This window comes from Brassica oleracea, chromosome C5 (genome assembly GCF_000695525.1).
Source record: "Brassica oleracea var. oleracea cultivar TO1000 chromosome C5, BOL, whole genome shotgun sequence".
Lineage (NCBI taxonomy): Eukaryota > Viridiplantae > Streptophyta > Magnoliopsida > Brassicales > Brassicaceae > Brassica > Brassica oleracea.
This window is the reverse complement of record NC_027752.1, coordinates 5,306,193-5,325,168: the sequence shown is the minus strand read 5'-3', so window position 1 is coordinate 5,325,168 and position 18,976 is coordinate 5,306,193. Positions and strand designations below refer to the sequence as shown.

The 18,976-nt window shown below is 35.8% G+C and overlaps 5 protein-coding genes across 12 annotated transcripts in view; 4 read left to right on the top strand and 1 right to left on the bottom strand.

Annotated features, from left to right (window-relative positions):
- LOC106344335 (glutathione S-transferase T2-like) overlaps positions 1-422 on the top strand; it is a 1,585-nt gene extending 1,163 nt beyond the window's left edge. Inside the window, exon 2 of the mRNA XM_013783734.1 lies at positions 12-422. Within this exon, the coding sequence (XP_013639188.1) occupies positions 12-422 (411 nt within the window). The remainder of the gene's footprint in view (positions 1-11) is intronic.
- A 758-nt stretch (positions 423-1,180) lies between these two features.
- On the top strand, positions 1,181-2,461 carry LOC106344334. The gene is made up of 2 exons (XM_013783733.1): positions 1,181-1,880; positions 2,070-2,461. The coding sequence occupies exons 1-2, from the start codon at positions 1,181-1,183 to the stop codon at positions 2,459-2,461; spliced, it is 1,092 nt and encodes a 363-aa protein (XP_013639187.1).
- Positions 2,462-12,048: 9,587 nt separating this feature from the next.
- Positions 12,049-14,458, top strand: LOC106293811 (cytochrome P450 87A3-like). 6 transcript variants are annotated; one of them, XR_001260647.1, is made up of 9 exons: positions 12,049-12,276; positions 12,361-12,682; positions 12,817-12,966; positions 13,038-13,289; positions 13,373-13,462; positions 13,564-13,642; positions 13,742-13,808; positions 13,951-14,078; positions 14,152-14,383. XR_001260647.1 is itself a non-coding variant. In XM_013729451.1 (9 exons), exons 1-9 carry the CDS (start codon positions 12,080-12,082, stop codon positions 14,243-14,245), a joined length of 1,395 nt encoding a protein of 464 aa, XP_013584905.1. In that variant the 5' UTR covers positions 12,049-12,079; the 3' UTR covers positions 14,246-14,458. The 6 variants fall into 6 exon arrangements, 3 of the variants coding, with proteins under 3 accessions (XP_013584905.1, XP_013584903.1, XP_013584904.1); XR_001260648.1 differs by having other exon boundaries at positions 13,720-13,808; positions 13,935-14,078; XR_001260649.1 differs by having other exon boundaries at positions 13,720-13,848; positions 14,152-14,256.
- A 122-nt stretch (positions 14,459-14,580) lies between these two features.
- On the bottom strand, positions 14,581-16,286 carry LOC106293704 (RHOMBOID-like protein 6, mitochondrial). Of its 2 annotated transcripts, none has more exons than XM_013729363.1 (5): positions 16,134-16,286; positions 15,694-15,921; positions 15,448-15,611; positions 15,206-15,369; positions 14,581-15,081 (listed from the first exon to the last, which is right to left on the bottom strand). In XM_013729363.1, exons 2-5 carry the CDS (start codon positions 15,909-15,911, stop codon positions 14,716-14,718), a joined length of 912 nt encoding a protein of 303 aa, XP_013584817.1. In that variant the 5' UTR covers positions 15,912-15,921; positions 16,134-16,286; the 3' UTR covers positions 14,581-14,715. The 2 variants fall into 2 exon arrangements, with proteins under 2 accessions (XP_013584817.1, XP_013584818.1); XM_013729364.1 differs by having other exon boundaries at positions 16,148-16,286.
- A 498-nt stretch (positions 16,287-16,784) lies between these two features.
- Positions 16,785-18,877, top strand: LOC106294917 (E3 ubiquitin-protein ligase At1g12760). Of its 2 annotated transcripts, XM_013730629.1 has the most exons (5): positions 16,785-17,592; positions 17,742-17,861; positions 17,942-18,074; positions 18,153-18,326; positions 18,420-18,877. In XM_013730629.1, the coding sequence occupies exons 1-5, from the start codon at positions 16,988-16,990 to the stop codon at positions 18,591-18,593; spliced, it is 1,206 nt and encodes a 401-aa protein (XP_013586083.1). In that variant the 5' UTR covers positions 16,785-16,987; the 3' UTR covers positions 18,594-18,877. The 2 variants fall into 2 exon arrangements, with proteins under 2 accessions (XP_013586083.1, XP_013586082.1); XM_013730628.1 differs by having other exon boundaries at positions 17,942-18,326.
- The last annotated feature ends 99 nt before the right edge of the window (positions 18,878-18,976 follow it).

Sequence of the window (18,976 nt, the reverse complement as noted above, 5' to 3'; positions counted from 1 at the left end):
CCGCTTTGAAGGAGCAAGCTAGTGGCCAAAATGAGAACGATGTCATGAAGTCTGCCCATGACATCTTCTTCAACGACTACCACGGCAAGTTCACACTTGAACATGCGTGGAGGGAGCTGCGGTTCGATCAAAAATGGAGGTCTATCTCTTTACCAAGAGATGGTGCAAAGGAGAAAAGGAAGGAAGCTGCAGAGACGGTGCCTGACTCGGAAGAGGTAAGGCCACCTGGTGTTAAGGCTTCCAAAGCAGCCAAACGCAAGAAGAATGGGAATGAAGCTGCATATGATCGACTACAGAGCATTCTAGACTTGAAACAGAACATATCCAAACAGAAACTACTAGATCGTCTCCTCTCAAAAAAAGAAACTCTCACTGAAAGTGAGGTGTCTCTGAAGGACAAACTCGTAGCTGAGATGCTTTGATCTGGTCAGTGATTAGTTGCGTAGTTGTTTAGGTAGTTATGATGTTCTGTTGATTGTTTAGGTTGTGCAGGTCACGGGTTGATTATTTGCTTACTTGGTTATTTGCTTACTTGATTATTTGCTAGCTTGATTATTCGCTAACTTGATTATTTGCTTACTTGGTTACTAACTATTTGTCTTGCTTCTTCTTTTGTTTTTTGTTGTGCAGGTCACGGGTTGAACAAACGAATAGTTGTGGTTGTAGTAGGTGTGTTTGTGTCACGGGTGATGATGATCTCAGATTTTTCTACAAGCTAGTCAGGGGTTGTAGTAGGTAGAGCTGTAGTTGATGAATTATGTTTGTGTCACGGGTGTGAAAGTGTAGTATTTTGTTGGTTTCTACACTTCACGTGTATTGTAAAACAATGACTATATAATCTGTCTCATTTATGCATTGCTCTCTCAAATATTGTTCACCTCTTTTTCTCTTAAACTTGTACTTCTTCATCGCTTCTCTCTAAAACAATAAGAACACAACTATCATCCTCTATCTTCTTTAAATCATATAGCACAAAACACTCAAGCCCACGCCACAAAACACTCAAAACACACTTAGCCAAATATTCTTCTTCTATCTCCATTTTTTTTTTCAAAAACCATTAATCATATTTTCTTCTTCGATATCCATTTTTTTATAAACACACTTAGCCAAATATTCCTATTCTATCTCCACCTTTTTTTTAACCTTTAATCATATTTTTACTAAATTAAAACAAAAAATGTCATCCTCATCGTCAGATGGCGTAGATGAAGCTGTTGAAGAATGGTTCGACGAAGAATTTGATAATCTCGTCGACTCCCTAGTTAATGATCAAGCAAAAAAACCAAAGAGACGGGCTTACTACGAAAGACATCGGGAAGAAGGACACAATCAACTATGGAATGACTATTTCAGGGAACATGCTACATACCCACCGGAAATGTTTAGAAGACGTTTTCGAATGCACAAGCCATTGTTCCTTCGCATTGTGGATGCTTTAAGAAATGAAGTTCCATACTTTCACCAAAGAAGAAATGCTCACGGAAGGTACGGCCTATCTACACTGCAAAAGTGTACAACAGCTATACGTATGCTAGCATATGGTCAATCAGGAGATACGTATGACGAATATCTCCGACTAGGTGAAAGTACTGCACTTTTATGTTTGGACAATTTCACTAATGCGATAATACAATTGTTTGGCCATGAGTATCTAAGAAGACCTACAGCTGATGATCTTCAACGACTACTGGATATTGGAGAGTTACGCGGGTTCCCAGGAATGGTAGGCAGCATCGACTGTATGCATTGGGAGTGGAAAAATTGCCCAACAGCTTGGAGAGGACAGTACACACGTGGTTCAGGAAAGCCGACAATTATCTTAGAGGCGGTGGCATCACAAGATCTATGGATATGGCACGCATTTTTCGGACTTCCAGGTACCCTCAACGATATTAATGTTCTTGATCGGTCACCAGTTTTTGATGACATTATACAAGGTCGAGCTCCTAAAATAAATTTCAAGGTCAACAACCACAATTATTGTATGGCGTACTATCTTAGCGACGGAATTTATCCGAAATGGTCAACATTTATCCAATCAATCTCACTTCCTCAAACTCCAAAAGCACAGCTATTTGCTCAACATCAAGAAGCCGTAAGAAAAGATGTCGAACGTGCTTTCGGAGTATTGCAAGCGAGGTTTGCAATAGTTAAAAACCCAGCACTACTATGGGACAAGGAAAAGATAGGAAGGATTATGAGATGTTGTGTCATACTGCACAACATGATAGTAGAGGACGAACGTGACAGATTCACTCAGTATGATACAGATGAATTCGAATCAGGAGAGTCAAGCAGAAGTTCCCAGGTTGATGTTGTCTCCTCTACGGAAAGCCTTTCTAATGTCGGTGAAATGCGTGGGATTCGCAATCAAATTCGGGATCAACAGATACATCATCGTTTGAAAGCTGATTTAGTTGAAAATATATGGCAAAAGTTTGGTAATCTTGATGAATAATCTTTGTATGTTTAAGATTTCTCTATGTATTAAATAATTTTTAACAAAAAAAAATTAAAAAAATAATTTAAATTTCTAAGAACCCCATATTCGGGTTCACCAATAGAAGAACACAATCAATACAGGTTCATCACTATTTCTGATCCTATCACAAATATAATAAAAAAATCCAATGAACCCAAAGAAAGGGTTCATTGATGTGGTTGTTCTGACGATCAGAAACCATGGCAAAATGATTTAAAAATAATTATAACCAAATTATTATTTGGAAACAATTTACGAAGGAGGCCATAACAAAAACGAGTAAGAATCAAATTTACGGGCTAATCTAAACTATAGCCCATGCTTGTAGAACCAGCCCAGTAGTCTATTAGTTATGCCTTTGTTCTTTTCTGGCTCAGAAGCAGTTTATAAACCTAATTCAGCAAACTCAAATAAAGTGCTGCTATACATACAAGCAGCAGAGCATTCAATATACGTTGATTGACACTTCACTAGTTTCCATTATTTTAATTCTTTTAAAACAGATTCATTTTTTTTTTTTTGTAAAAAAAATATGGTTAAATCCGGGTCTATTAAAGACACAGACCTAACCCCGGGTGGGAGGTGCAACCCACGGATGGATCCTCTCCCGGGTATTCAAATGGGCCGTAAGCATGGGTCCATATCCGCGTGGCCACATGTGGAGCTAATAATTTCGTACTAGAGAGGAATCGATCCCTGGCCTGGACCAACAAGGCAATTCTTCCTCTAGTGGAAACCACTAGACCACCACTATGGTTTTAAAAGAGATTCTTATCTTCGAAGAACATTCTTTTTTCCAAAAAAAACTGACTGTCGATGTGCAGCTACAATCACTTAGACTAGATATAATGGACATGTCGTGAAGAAATTTTAACTGTTGAATAAGTGCAGTGGAGATGTTGAATATATGAAAAAATGATGTGGATTCAACTTTAGTTGAATATATTCAACCTTTTGAAAGCAAAAAAAAAATGAATCCCACAAAATCACTTTGAAACATTGTATGCCGCACAAAACTAAATAAACTTTCCAAATTGTTTTTCTTCTTTTTTAAATACAAAATTATAGGATTGGCACAATTGTCATTATATAATTGGCTTTCTACATTTTATAGACTTTTATTTCACCCTAGTTTTTGAGATCAATTATCTTATACCAAATAATATGATATAATAAAATAAACTATATAAAAATTCATAACTTTTTATTCTCTATAAATAGAGACTTAGTTCATTTAATTTGGACATAAAAAAATCTATTTTTGACTATAATATTGCTATTTGAAGTTTTGTAGTGTTATTTATTTTAATAATAATATTTTTTAAACAATTACGGATCTTAATAATTTTTTAAAAAAAACTATGTTATTTTAATTATTTAAGCTAATTATAATCAAAATTATTATTAATATGTAGTTACTTAATTAAAGATAAAAATAAATTAAAATAGTGGGGTAAGATGTTGAACTTTATTAAACAAAACTATTGTATAGGTTAAAAATGAAGTGGATGTTGAATAATTAGGTGGAATAAAAAAATGATGTGGAATGTTAAAAAAAAATGAGGGTGTTAAATGAATCAACCATTGTAGATAGTCCTATATTTAGGAATCAGAAGGTGTCGAAAAAGGTTGTATCATATGGTTATATGTAAACCACAAGGCGGTTGTCTATTGGTAGATGGATTTCGGAGAGCCAAACAATCGAGGATTCGAAAATATCCCAATACATTTTATTTTGTGGCCACGTGAATATGAAACAATGTTTTGGGTTTCATTTGAATACCAAAGAGTCAGAGATCTATCTGAACTCTTTCGTAAGTCTGAGATACTCTCATGTTAATTTTAAAAAATATTGTTATATATGTATTTAATCATCTTTAGTCCTAGTCATACATATAAAGCTAAATGGTTAAATCATGATTGTAGCTTCAAGAACTAGTTTATCATATAACCATTAAAGAAAAAACAAACAAACGTGTTCGGTTTTCTAACGCTATGTAATGTTTTAAACCAAAAACTATTCGTTTTTATGCGGCGACTGGCTTTGCACCACCTTGTCTGCCAATACAAATCGATGAGTTATTCCTATCTATCTACTTAATCATTATTATATATAACAATAAACCAAAATCACTATGTTCTTAGGAAAATGTCAAATGTAGTTGTTTTTTTTTAATGTCAAATGTAGTTCTAGAAAACAATAGTATAATCAGTGCCGGTCCGGAGTCCGGTGGTGCCTAAAGCACATTCAAAAAATGTTGCCCTTTAGTTACAATTTTTTTTTTTGCATTTTTAACATTATTAAAATTTAAAATTTTATATAAAGTACATAAATATCAATAAATTTTTTGCAAATATTCTTTCAAAGTTATTCACAAATTTTGAATAACCAAGTGTTTTAACTAGTTCATGTTCGATTAATATTATAAACAATACATTTAATAACTTATGAAACATATTCCAACATAAACAATTTTGTTGAACTTTAGTTTTTTTTTTAAAACTAAACATTAAAACGAGAGATATAACAATTCCAGCAACAGTCACTGAACAATGGAGAACATAGATAATTAAAAATGGTCAATTTTGAATTAGTAGAATATAGTAAATAATTGGAGAACATAGACTAGATTTTTATATATTTACTCTCTGTATTTAATGTTCTATATACTAAAAATCAACAAAGATTCTATTAAAAGCAATCGTATCTGTTACCATTTACTTACTTGCAATCATTATTAAAAGAAGACTTAATGGGATTTAAAAGGAAGATATCGAACTCTTCACCTGTAGGAAAACCAGACAAGTTAACAGACCACCAGACCAAAAAGGCATTTCAAAATATGGTGCCCCCAAAATGTTAATAATATTTGGCGTCTAAAGCTCAAGTTTTATGAGTATAATAAAGTCATGAAAGCCATTAAAAACAAAAGTATAATATATAGTCTATAGAGGATATTTAAATTATTTACTGTATACTTTATTTGTAAGTAAACTTACTCTACTTTCTTTTAGTGATGGCCTGATAGGTAATACATTAAATTTGGTTTGACCAACGATAAGTGCAAAATCACGTGGTTTTGAAGAGAGTGCAAAAAAAAAACTAGCTTCTCATTTTACAGTACTTGGAGATGTGGACGAAGAAGAAATTGAGCCTTCTACAGAGATCAGCTTAACAAGAGATGGCAGGGAATCAAAGACTCCTATCAAATACCATAATATGGAATGGATGACAATCCGAGGGAGGGGTAAGCGAGGTCGACTTAGCCGAAGTTCCTCTCAATAGGTTATGTTTTCATACCATTATTGGTCTATGTTTCTCTACATATACCTTTGTTGCATTGGTTTGGGGTAAAAAGCTTATGAGGCTTGTCTCGTGAAAACTTTATCAAACTATAAGATCTAGGTCTTCGCTTGTAATCGTTTATGTTTTAATTTGAAAGCCCTTAATTCGGAAAACAAATTAGCACTTTTGTAGTTATAAACATCAATTTCAGTATGCCCTAACGGCTTTACGTTTTAAGCACATCTCATAGTGATAATTAATAAACTACTGATTATTTTTGTAGTTATATAGATGTTGGAGGTATTATACTATTATACAATATTACGATGCCATGCAACTACATACTAATACGTCATCTATATACATTACATATTAAATATGAAATTCATGTTTCCCTAGGCCCCCAATTTATGACAGTCTTCTTAGTCATTGCTTACGCATTGCTAATTATTTTACTTCTCCCACGATTTTCTTCTAGAGTTGATTATATTTTATTTGTTGCCATCTCAAGGTAACACTAACTGATGTCATAAGTGTTCTAGAATTATTTCACCAATGTAGATATATGTATACCGAGATGGCCTAGTGCGAAGAAATTATCAGTTGATGACTTGATGTGCAAATTTGATTACTGCTCTGTAGTTTTTGGAAGTATATATCGTATTCCTAATTACACACATTATTTCATTTGCGTTTCTTATAAAATAAATGCGTTATCATCCATATTAAAGATTATAAGAATACCATAAAATGATAGAATCTTCCTTGACTTGTATAAAGTAACAACCAAATTGCTTACGAAACTATCAATAACAATTTCAACCTAAAAGAGGAAGATCAGCGTTCGAATATTTTCACTACAATTTCAACAATCACACTACAAATATTTACTATGATAAGAGTTTCAACATTTTACATGATCTAGAGAATTTCCAACATTTTACATCAATAGAGAGTGTTCTTTTCCCCGATAAAATAGTTTAAGAGTGAGATATCTAGCTAATATTTACCTTATATTTTGAAGATTAATTATTAATTAATTTGATTAGCTTTAGTTAATATGCATCGTTCGTATAAAATGATTTGTTAATTGTATGGCCAAAAGGCTTTCTGTTTAAATTGTCGGAAACCCGACAAGTCAACTAGACCACTCGTGTTGACTGGTAAGTAACGTGTCTTGAAATGGTTATATACAACAAGAAAGGAATTACGAAATCAATACTGTGACAACAAATTTTAAAATTAGGAGTAAACCTCTGGTTCGATATGTGACTCCTCCCCGCGACTGGCGTTTTACTTTTGTGAAAGGTCAAACCCTATGGCCATGGGACAAACAGACACTAACGACCAAATCTGTCTTTATATATATATTTAGCCTTGATGATCATGCCAATTAATTTGTGTTACAAAAAAAAAGATCATGCCAATTTAAAATTAAAAAAAAAAGATATCTTTGGCTCTTCCACATTTGAATACCTCGATGGTTAATATAATCACCTTTTAGAACCAGAGAGAGTTTTCCCTATTAGAAAACATCAAAATACTTGTTAATCTTACTTTTACTTATTGAATCTTCTATAAGACCTGTAAATAACCGTAGTTTTTCCTTTTCCTTACAGAGATGTCTTTGTGTTGTTACATCCTAACAAGATTAGCATGAATTTGTGTGTGTAAAATAACAAGATTAGTTTTTTAAGGCTTTTATAATAACAAGATTAGTTGATAAAAGGTTACAATATGTCCAACATTACTGGTTACCGGTTCATATCAGTTTATTATAACTTGTTTTAAAAAAAAAATTCTACTTTGTTAAGTTTAGAACTTATTAAGTTCAATGCTTTTCAAGCATCGTGATATCTTGCATATTTGCATTGTTTTATCCATTCATTCATAAATATTTTCATCATAGAGATTAGGATTTAGACATGTTTAGGTTGCATTTTGCATACATGAGTCTCTATTAGGTACTGGAGTGCCACATGGAGTTCTTGGGGACATTTGGATGCCTCTCAGAGCGACCTAGCTGGAGCGACCCCGTGAAGTCGCTCGCCATACTCACCCCGTGAAGCGACTTGCCCAGAGCGACCTCCCGGAGCGACATCACGAAGTCGCTGTGTCCCACCTCTCAGAGCGACCTTCCTAAAGCGACGCCATGAAGTCGCTCGCATTTTCGTTACTCCGAACCGTCTTAGATAGAGCGACGAACAAGCCGGGAGCGACCTCCTAGAGCGACACCCTAAGGTCGCTCGCGTCTATGGTTTCTGAGCAAGCCGGGAGTGACGTCTTCGGAGCGACACAGCCAGGTCGCTCGCGAGGAAACGACCCGGGAGCGACCTCTCGCAGCGACGTGCCGAGGTCGCTCCGCGTTACTTTGCTGCCGAAAATCATGATTTCCCGAGGACCTTTTTTGCAATTTATTTTGGACGTTTGCACTTGGAAAAACCTATGTTTTAAACATCTTTTGTAGCCACCAGACAGACTATTTTTTGGATCCATTGAGAGATACACAAAAACTCTATTGAGAAGTTCATCTCTTGGATTTTGATTGTTATGTTCTTGTGTTATTGTTGATTTCTTATCGATTTCTCTACATGATTAATCTGAAATCCAATATGGGTTTAAGAGGAATCATGGAGATTAGTGAGTAATCACCTTTTGAATTCATGGGTTAGGGAGATTAAGGGTGATTAGGTTAGTTCTAGGATGTTTTAGTGTAGATCATTCTTGTTCCTTGCTAGTAGAGTATTCTTAATGCATCTTCTGAGTTGGCCACTCAAAAGTTGATCAGTAGGCATTTCCCACCCGAAAGGTGTTTGATGAAATGCCTGAGACATCTCTCCTAAGCTTTTAGTATACTTTGCCAAAGACATTTGTTGTTAAAGATGCTAAGATAGCTAATAGACTTGTTAGTAATGATTGCTTTCATATTATTCAACCAAAGACATTTGATGTTTGAGATATGTTAGCAAATGAGCATTCATCTAGACATAGAGCTTGCTTAGAATTGTGTCTAGGCTTAAGGTTGATAGTTTGATTGATCATTTGCCATCTTTAGTTCGATACTTGATCACCCAAGGTCTAATCCCTATGCCCATGAGTTCTCTTTTTCCTTAGTCAAGAAATTATCATTCTGTTATTGCTTTCTAGTTTTAGTCATAGCTTAAAACCCATCTAAATCATTGATTGCACTTAGATTAAGTGAGTACTTACATTCTCAGTGCTTTGATATCTCTCAGAACTGGTTCGACAATCTTTTATACTACAACATTTGTCTTAGGAGCCTTGAAGTCAAAGAACTCCTAACATCACATCGATCATTTGATTTCTTAATTTGTTCTTTCTATGTATTTTTTTCTTCAAGTCAAAGAAAATATAAAAGGGGCTTGCCGCATGCGTACGGAACAGACAACTTAACGAACTTTCTCCACAATTCTCTCTGAATCCTCGTGTTCGTGTTGTGAAGTTTCAAAAAGCTTTAAGTTACAAAAAAAAAAAAAAAGTTTCAAAAAGCTTTAGTTATAAAAGTCTTACCAAAAAGCAAAATGGTCTCATTTATTCTAATTGTTAGAACGTTTTAAGCTATGTTCTTCTAAATCAATATAGCAGGCAAATATACAATGCTTATTATGAAAATAAATATTTACGTGACGGCATTTACAAGGATTGAATATTAGGATGTACCATATATTCTAATTTGTAAACCTAAATTCATAATTGTAAAAGGGGAGAATAAAAAACTGAAAGAAAAAGAAAAAAGAGAAAGAAAACAAGAAGGACGATAGGTTCACAATGCGAGGATATGTATCACGTGGCCAACTTTCTGTGTTAAAAACACAGTAAACAAGTTTATGCAACAACATATTTGAACAGAACATGATAGGACCTTCTTTAAAAAAAAAACATGATAGGACCGAAGATCACTTTTAAGCAAATATATTCTCATCTCATCAGTGAGCAGCTCCGTCCAATAATTAGTTTTTTTTTCTATTTCGTTTTTTTAATACAAACTCTAAAATTTATTTTTTTTGGGGGAAAAATAACTACAAAATTTACGATTGCAGGTATTTCATAAAATCATATTTTCCATATTTCATGCCACCAAATTCGAATATTTATAGTCTTATAATTAATCAGAAAATATGTCAAACCAAGCCAATTTGGAATCAACAATAATTGCAAGCTATTAGATAATATCATAATATATATTGATATTTTAGTGCAATATAAAAATTGTAGAGATGAATATCAATACTCAAAGATATTTCCAAACTGATATCAGGTTTGATAAGTTTGTTACTAGCATTAAGCTAACGTTAGCTAATTGAGTTGTCTATATATATCTTGCAATTGGTATACATCCCCTAATAGTCACATCCCAATACCCTTAATTAATGACTATATTATTTATTTATTTTCTTAATACTTTAAAATTTTCGCGTAAGCCCTAATTGGGTTTACTACTTTGGACTTTATCCAGCCAATATGAAATCTACCTACTCATATCATATCACCCACAAATTGACAAGCATAAACACACATATCCATCTACCGATCTAGCCCTAATTAGACACACTATTAAAAAAACGAATTGAACACAATGTTGGATTTGTGCAAAACTGTTGCTTGAAGACATTTGAAGTAAAACAATGACAATAATGTTAATCTTCCTGTTTCTTTCTTTCCCTATTAAAGCCGATTCTAATATCTTTGGCTTTGTCTTAAATTCACTGTGTATAGTAGCTACTAGCCTCTAGGTCTAAACTTGTAGGTTGTCTTTTTGACCCACTATTACTGATGAAGAAACCACTTTTTGTTATCAATTATGTAACACTCAAATTGTATTATCTAATGAAATGGCAGAAAGATGGATAATAGTGGACTGTATTTCACAGTGACCTACCTACTGTTGGGTGTTTTTTTTGTGGGTGGGAAGTAGAACTGCGAGTTTATTGCATAAAACCTGAGCTCGTGCTCAATGGCTAAAACACACACTTTCGTGTGATTGGTTTAACCTGTTGGGTCCCAAGAGCCGAATGAGATTATGTCTCTCACGTAAAGCCAAAAAGGATAATGATGATATGATTCAACTCTCAGGTTAGTTATCATCTGAACACAAAATTAGCAGATGCAGTGGTTGATAACAAGATCTGAAAGCTGATGTTTACATTATTTTGCATTAAGATTAATCTTGAGTTTGACAAGTTGAACATTTTAAAGGACATGAAACAAATAATGATAATGATTAAAAACAACATGACAAGCAGATCTAAAAAAAGAGATTCTGAGCATGAATGAGAACAAACTGAATAGTACTTAGTATGTTAGTTTATTTTTGCTACCATGGTGTCAAAGATTGTATTAGATACAGATATTTTGATAGATATCGATACAAAAGGAGAAACAATTATGAAGCCAATAATGTAAAGCTGGAAACTCTTTTTTCCATGTTTGAAACTACTCCCTCTCCCTCTGTTCTTTAAAGTTATATATTCTAGATTTTTCACACATCTTAATAAAACACATTAAATTTGCATAGTGTTTTGTGTTTATTTTTTTTCCATAATTTTAAACCAATAAAAATTTAATTAGTGTAATCAAGTTTTTTGAAGTTTACAATTAGTTAATAAAATATGCATTGAAAATATAAAAGATTGATCTTTTTGAAACAATTTTTTTCTTTAGAATATGTAATTTTAAGGAAGAGTATCAAGTTTCAAGTTTCAAGTTTCAAGTTACAACACCAATTTGTTATTATTATTACTACTTTATTATCAAATCTGTGGGAGAGGAAGAGCCCACAGGTAAATCTCCTAAAATGAAGCTGTAAACTTGTCTAATGTTCAAACTTGTGTTTTAATGCCATACGGTGCTCCTATGAGACACTAAAATAGGAGAAAAGACGAACCTTCATTTTATGATCTCCTCATTTTTTATTACCTTTTTTTTAAAAAAAAAAGCTGCCCTTTCACACGTATAATGAATCATGTATGGTTTCTATAAACATATTTTAAGATTTTTTATATAATGTGTAAACCTTTTTTAAATTCTACAACTACTTTTTGAGAAAATTATTTATCATTATCTAATCAGAGTTATGTGTAGAGAACTTGCATTGCCTATTTAAGCACTCATCATAATGGTTGACGAATATGCGCCAGCACCTCTTTCTTCTTCTTCTCCTTCTCCTTCTCCAATTCGTCTACGCGTTTTCAGTTTCTGTCTAAAGGAAATTAGAGGCGAAAAATAGTTTCATTTGTTGTCCCACCAAGACAAATCATATATACACGCTCTTGAATTGTCTTTTTGTGATGTGGGCATTGTTCATTTGGGTTTCTCTGCTTGTCATAAGCATCACACATTGGGTTTACAGCTGGAGAAACCCCAAATGCAAAGGGAAGCTTCCACCTGGCTCGATGGGTTTACCTCTACTCGGAGAGACTATCCAGTTCTTCAAGCCAAACACTACTTCAGACATTCCTCCTTTTATCAAAGAGAGGGTTAAGAAGTGAGTGTCTCTCTTTTGTCGTTCAAACCAGTGTGATTATTAATGCTACACAAATGTTTTAAAAACTGTTGTTGATATGTGCAGGTATGGTTCAATTTTCAAGACCAATCTAGTGGGGAGAACAGTTATTGTATCAGCAGATCCTGATTTGAGCTACTTTGTGTTTCAACAAGAGGGTCGGCGTTTCCAAAGTTGGTATCCAGACACTTTTACAAACATCTTTGGGAAAAATAATGTGGGTTCACTACATGGGCTTATGTACAAGTACCTTAAAAGCATGGTCTTGACTCTCTTTGGCTACGATGGTCTCAAGAAGATGCTACCTCAAGTAGAGCTGACTGCAAATAAGAGATTAGAGCTTTGGTCAAATCAAGAATCAGTAGAACTCAAAGATGCAACCGCAAGTGTGAGTTTCAGACATAAGACTTCTTTTCTACTTAATTCAGATATAATCCAATAGTTTTTTTTTTTTTTTTTTGAAGTTATAATCCAATAGTGTTTTAATCCTTTTTTGTTAATATGTTGGTATTAACTTATCAGATGATATTTGATCTCACCGCGAAGAAGTTGATAAGCCATGATCCAGACAAGTCATCAGAGAATCTAAGGGCTAACTTTGTTGCTTTCATTCAAGGACTCATCTCCTTCCCTTTTGACATTCCAGGCACTGCTTATCACAAATGTCTTAAGGTGAATGAATATCAAGATTCATTACTTTAAGGATTGATATGATTTACTAATGCTGGAAAATGATCTTGCAGGGTAGGGAAAATGCAATGAGAATGTTGAGGAATATGCTTCAGGAGAGACGTAGGAAACCACGGAAGAACCCAATTGACTTCTTTGATTATGTCATTGAAGAGATTCAGAAAGAGGGGACTATTCTGACAGAAGAGATTGCATTGGATCTAATGTTTGTCTTGCTATTCGCCAGCTTCGAAACAACTTCTCTCGCTTTAACTTTAGCGATCAAGTTCCTTTCAGATGACCCTGAAGTTCTAAAACGTTTAACGGTCAGTGAAGGGATACTAAAGTGACCAGTTCTTCTGTTCTTTTTTTAGTCAAAAGTATGCTAAACTGTGTTTGTCTTCATTAGGAAGAACATGAGACGATTTTGAGAAACCGGGAAGATGCAGACTCGGGACTTACATGGGAAGAATACAAGTCAATGACTTACACATTTCAGGTTGCTTAAGAATTCCATAAAACTAATGAATGATCGTTTCCTACGTTTCAATACATGATTCTTAGCTGACTAATTAAGTCTTATATTGTGTAACTAAGCAGTTCATAAACGAAACAGCAAGACTAGCAAATATAGTTCCTGCCATCTTCAGAAAGGCGTTGATAGATATAAAATATAAAGGTATGATAGATAAAACAAATATTTTTTTTCCAAATGATAAACCCAACCTTTTTTTCATATATTATCTATCATTTAAGACTTTGTCAATGATGCACACAGATTATACGATACCAGCCGGCTGGGCGGTGATGGTCTGTCCACCAGCTGTACATTTGAATCCAAAAAGGTATGAAGATCCCTTAGTCTTCAACCCATCGAGATGGGAGGTGAGGTCAAACCTTTTTATTTAAGTTAACTTCTACTCCAAGTTAAACTAAAACTTTTTATTTATAACAAAACTAAAATTTAAAAGTGGATGTCATATACAGGAATCAACTGCTAACAATGCATCAAAGCATTTCATGGCGTTTGGTGGTGGGATGAGGTTCTGTGTTGGAACCGACTTCACTAAATTGCAGATGGCTGTGGTTCTCCACAGCCTAGTAACAAAATACAGGTACGAACTTGTTATAGTAGTCATATGCTTGTATAGTGTTGGAAAAATAAGGCTGGTTGTGAATTTTTATCAGGTGGGTGGAGATTAAAGGAGGGAATATAGTTCGAACTCCAGGATTACAGTTTCCAAACGGTTACCATGTCAGACTCCATAAGAAAATATACTAGAGAATGAATGACAAGTAAAACGAAGCTGTTATACATCTTGAACACCCTAAGTTAAAACGGGGGAGGATGTAGCTTGAATCTATATGTCTAAATTAGGTTAAGGATGAGAAATCAGCTACAAATTAAGGTGAACCACACAATTTTGATTTCAAGCTGTCGTGTGTTGGGTCAGAAACTGTAATACGTATAGTGTTATATATTTGATCACAGACATTTTAACTCCAGACATGCATCAGGAGAGGAGATTTTTTCATTGATGGATGATATAAAAATCTTACTACTACATGAATTATCCTTAAACGTTGTTCCAATACATATATAAAAAAATGGTTCACATATAAATCAAACTATCAAATAATCCACTCAATCAACTTCAGTTACAGTTAGAAAAACAATAGGAGCAACACAAAAAGGACATTAATTAACCACCTTTTTAAAAGAAAGAAAAAAACAGTAGTGATGTTTGAAAATCAACAAGTCCATCTGGACGTCTCGATACAGTCTAAGTGATGGCACCATTTGCAAAGTTTGTTCCCATTCTCTCCTTTGAGCAGCATCACAATCCCAACCGCTAGACCGGCTACGACCAAAACAGCAGCGATAAAGAACAACAAGTACTGACAAGGGTTATACTTTGATCTGGCACGAGGAGCACCGTACTGAGAAGGAGAGTTGCCGGACTCTTCCCACCCGTACTGAGGCCTGACCAGTAGTACAAACCCGAGGAGAAATCCGGTTAAGAACCCACCAATGTGAGCAAAGTTGTCGACCCAAGGAAGCAGTCCTATTGCCAAATCGATTGCCACGATGAACAAGACTGTGAACAAAGCTGCCAGCTGGTAAAATTCAGAAAACTTTGTTAATACAATGCAAAAATGCAAAAATGCAATGCTAGTGATATTGAGAAGGAACGTGACATATTTTTTTCTTTGCTAAAAGGAACATGACATATGGGTGTACCTTGTTGGCGTAGATGGTCCAGTTGGTGAGAAGCTCGGATAACATAGCTCCAAGGAGTCCAAGGAGAGCCCCTGAGGCACCAACGGAGATATTGTTTTGAAGGAAGAGTGCCGAGAGGATGCTTCCACCAAGTCCCGCTATCAAGTAGATAAGCCCCACTCTTACTGCATTTTACGAGACATGAGAATGACCAACGAATAGAATATGAGAATGAGCTTTGTGTAAGAGAGAAAAGGACTTACTGAATCCAAACTGCTGCTCAAGGCGGAAACCGATGAGGACCACATTGAACATATTAACAATGAGGTGAATGACACCGGCGTGGAGCCACATAGACGTGACTAGCCTCCATTTCTCATTACCGTTCACGACTTTGCTCCGATCCAAAGCTCCCATTTTCTCCAATCTGTAACCACAATCGTGTTGTAGCATGGAATCACTACAATCCTCAAGCGTCAAAGGATTCAAGAAACAGAGAAAAGGCTTACGTGGAAGAAGATGGGCCCAAGAGAGGGTTCTCTCTGAGAGGCTGGAACGAGAACCTACGGAGAAACCTTGGCACGCAATCTCCGTTGGCGCCAGCAACCGTCTTGGGGCAGTCGTTGATGAACATGGCAACGATGAAGACGGCTATACAAGCCAAGACGATGACCGGAGTTAGCCATGCCGTCCACTGGGTGTTCCCTATGTTCTTCCTACTCGGCATGGTCTCTTCTCTGTACGTACAAAAGAACAAAACACAGAGTTTTATTAAAATCAATAGATCAAAGACAACAGATATTGAGACAGCAGGAAACATCAATGATCAGAGATTCAGAAAAAAAAAAAAAAAGTCTTTTAACATTTAATTCTCTTTTTTCTGAATTTTGGAAAAAAAGAGAATTAAACCGTTGAATTCGATATAGCGTAACGGAAACAATCTATTTACCAGAGTATACTCACAACGTTTTATTATCTCTAAGAGAAATAACGTTCAAGGAGTTTTGGTGGTGGTGGTGGTGGTGGCAAGGCAGCTTCTCCTTCAAGATGTTTACCTTTCTGATCAAAATCTCAGACTTGAGAGGAAATAAATCTCAGACGTGAAATCAAATTGTTAATGTTAAATAATATTGATTTATTAGTTTTTTAAAAACGTATTTCTGTTATCTTTATAGTTTGTTGAGAATATAAATATTCGTGAGGGAGAAAAAGTCTACGGGTGAGGTGTCATTAATAACTCTACTAAAATAGACTCTCATGATAATGTGCCTGCCACTATTCATTTTTAATAACAAAAACAAATGGGATACAGTCGCAAACCTGATTTGGATTTAACCACGTCCAATAACAAATCCGGTTTACTTTTTTTTTTTTTCTTTTTTTGGTGAACACAAATTCGGTTTACTTAGAACATGAATTTCAGACACATTTATTTGTAATATAAAGTTAATAAAATAAGTTTATAACCCATCCGTACGTTTATCCGAAATTAAAAAAAAAATGAAATAAGCCGCGTACACTTGTCCGGTTGTTGACTATTGACTAATGGACCACATGAATGATTTTAAAAAATTCAAAAAATCAAAATATTCACTGATTCGTATTCGTCGAAAGAGATTTTCTGTTAATTTCTCTAAATCATCTTTCTTCATCATCATCATCATCATCGTCTCCTCTCTCTCTCTCTCTCTCTTTCCAGCTCGATCGAAACCCTAGCAATCCCAATTTCGATTCCTCAGATCGAAATTTCATCGATTTAGTGTTTTTTTTTTGTTGGGAAAGAAGCTAAGAGAGAAAAAAAAAATGTCAACGGAGAATAATACCTCATCGCTGCCACCACCACTGTCATCAGACGCCATCGATCCAGCGCCTCTGCTTCTGAGCGGCGACGAGAACGAGGGAAGCAGCAGCAACGGAGGAGAACAACGGAGATCCTCCGTGAGGAGACCGGGGCTGAGGGAAGCCGCGAGGCTGCTGAGCCGCGCGAGCAGCGGCGGAGGGCGCGCGATGCGGGAGCCGTCTATGGTGGTGAGGGAGGCGGCGGCGGAGCAGCTCGAGGAGAGGCAGAGCGATTGGGCCTACTCGAAGCCCATCGTGGTGCTGGACATCGTGTGGAACCTGGCGTTTGTCTCGGTGGCTGGGGCTATTCTGGTGATGGCGAGGAACGAGCATCCCATCATGCCGCTTAGGGTTTGGCTCTTGGGGTATGCGTTGCAGTGTGTGTTGCATATGGTTTGTGTGTTGGTTGAGTATCGGAGGAGGAACAGGGTGAGGAATAATAGGACTCCGAGATCACCTTCTTCCTCTTCCTCTTCCTCTTCCTCCATGGAGGAAGATGCTTTGGGTTCGAGGAGGAATTCACATGAGGAGGTCTTGTCTCTCGGGCAGATTGAGAACGAACGCAGCAGGTAGATAGAGTTTTTGGTTTATGTGATGATCAATTTGTAGTGGTTTCTTAGCTAAAGTATCTATCTTTCTGCTCCTTGATGCATTTTATAATCTAATTGAGGGTAGTAACTAGTAAGTTCCATGCTCTCATTTACTTTTTACAAAGCAGTGTTGCAAAGCATCTAGAGTCTGCCAACACAATGTTCTCATTCATTTGGTGGATCATTGGGTTCTACTGGGTATCTGCTGGTGGCCAAGAGCTGGCGCAAGAATCTCCGCGGATCTACTGGTTTGTTTCTTTCTTCCGTCTTTTAATATTCATAAGTGTGTTAGTCTTCTTATCATTTCTGAATGCCTTGCTTGTTTCAGGCTGTCTATCGTCTTTCTTGGTTTCGATGTGTTCTTCGTTGTCTTCTGCGTTGCGTTGGCCTGCGTTATTGGCATTGCTGTTTGCTGTTGCCTGCCATGCATCATTGCAGTTTTATACGCTGTTGCGGATCAGGTACTTCTCATTGCCAATTCATCTTATATCCTAGCAAGTCCGCTGCGTTTTGCTCTTTGTTTTAACGATGAGAAACAGGAAGGGGCTTCTAAAGAAGACATTGAGCAGCTCACCAAATTCAAGTTTCGAAAAGTTGGTGGCGATGTCAACAAACACGGTGGTGATGATGAAGCCCAAGGAAACACCGAGGGAATAATGACCGAGTGTGGTACAGATTCACCTGTTGAACACACTCTTCTGCAGGAGGATGCAGTAAGCATACAAACAATTCACTCTTCTCATCTTACAAATCAGATACTAGATAGATTACGCTTTTCTGATTCTTGTGATTATGCCCATTTATAGGAATGTTGCATCTGTCTCTGTGCATATGAAGACGGAAGCGAACTAAGGGAGCTTCCTTGTGGCCACCATTTCCACTGCGCATGCGTAGACAAATGGCTATACATTAACGCGACTTGCCCGCTCTGCAAATACGACATCCTAAAGAGTAGCAACTTGGATGGTGAAGAAGTCTAGAACGAAACAGCTTTAGCTTATTCATGACCCCCACACAACATTTGATGAGGAAACTTTGGGGTCCAAAGGAAAAACACGACTGGTGTTTTTTTATATATGATGCATTGTTTGTGATATGATATCTATATAAATGATTGATTATACTTTTGTTTTTATTTTTTTTGTATTGGAAAAGAATCAGGTCTGTACATGTATATCTCTATCTATTTTCACTTGCAACCACTTTCTTGTATTAACATTCTGTGTCGACCTCGAATTGTAAGAGATTTTCATGATCATAGATCTTTCATAATCTAAAGTCTTGGGATTTGAAGAACAGAGAGGCTGACATGATGTGGATAAAGCTATTTTATTCATTGAAGTAGGAGACCTGTTCGATACAT

Coding starts and splice junctions, on each gene's coding strand:
- LOC106344334 (XM_013783733.1), top strand. CDS start 1,181: ATGTCATCCTCATCGTCAGATGGCGTAGATGAAGCTGTTGAAGAATGG. Junction 1,881..2,069: donor CGCATTTTTCGGACTTCCAG/GTACCCTCAACG, acceptor AAACTCCAAAAG/CACAGCTATTTGCTCAACAT.
- LOC106293811 (XM_013729449.1), top strand. CDS start 12,080: ATGTGGGCATTGTTCATTTGGGTTTCTCTGCTTGTCATAAGCATCACA. Junction 12,277..12,360: donor ATCAAAGAGAGGGTTAAGAA/GTGAGTGTCTCT, acceptor TGATATGTGCAG/GTATGGTTCAATTTTCAAGA. Junction 14,079..14,151: donor AGCCTAGTAACAAAATACAG/GTACGAACTTGT, acceptor AATTTTTATCAG/GTGGGTGGAGATTAAAGGAG.
- LOC106293704 (XM_013729363.1), bottom strand. CDS start 15,911: ATGCCGAGTAGGAAGAACATAGGGAACACCCAGTGGACGGCATGGCTA. Junction 15,612..15,693: donor TTGGGCCCATCTTCTTCCAC/GTAAGCCTTTTC, acceptor TTGTGGTTACAG/ATTGGAGAAAATGGGAGCTT. Junction 15,370..15,447: donor TGAGCAGCAGTTTGGATTCA/GTAAGTCCTTTT, acceptor CGTAAAATGCAG/TAAGAGTGGGGCTTATCTAC.
- LOC106294917 (XM_013730628.1), top strand. CDS start 16,988: ATGTCAACGGAGAATAATACCTCATCGCTGCCACCACCACTGTCATCA. Junction 17,593..17,741: donor ATTGAGAACGAACGCAGCAG/GTAGATAGAGTT, acceptor TTTACAAAGCAG/TGTTGCAAAGCATCTAGAGT. Junction 18,327..18,419: donor CTCTTCTGCAGGAGGATGCA/GTAAGCATACAA, acceptor GCCCATTTATAG/GAATGTTGCATCTGTCTCTG.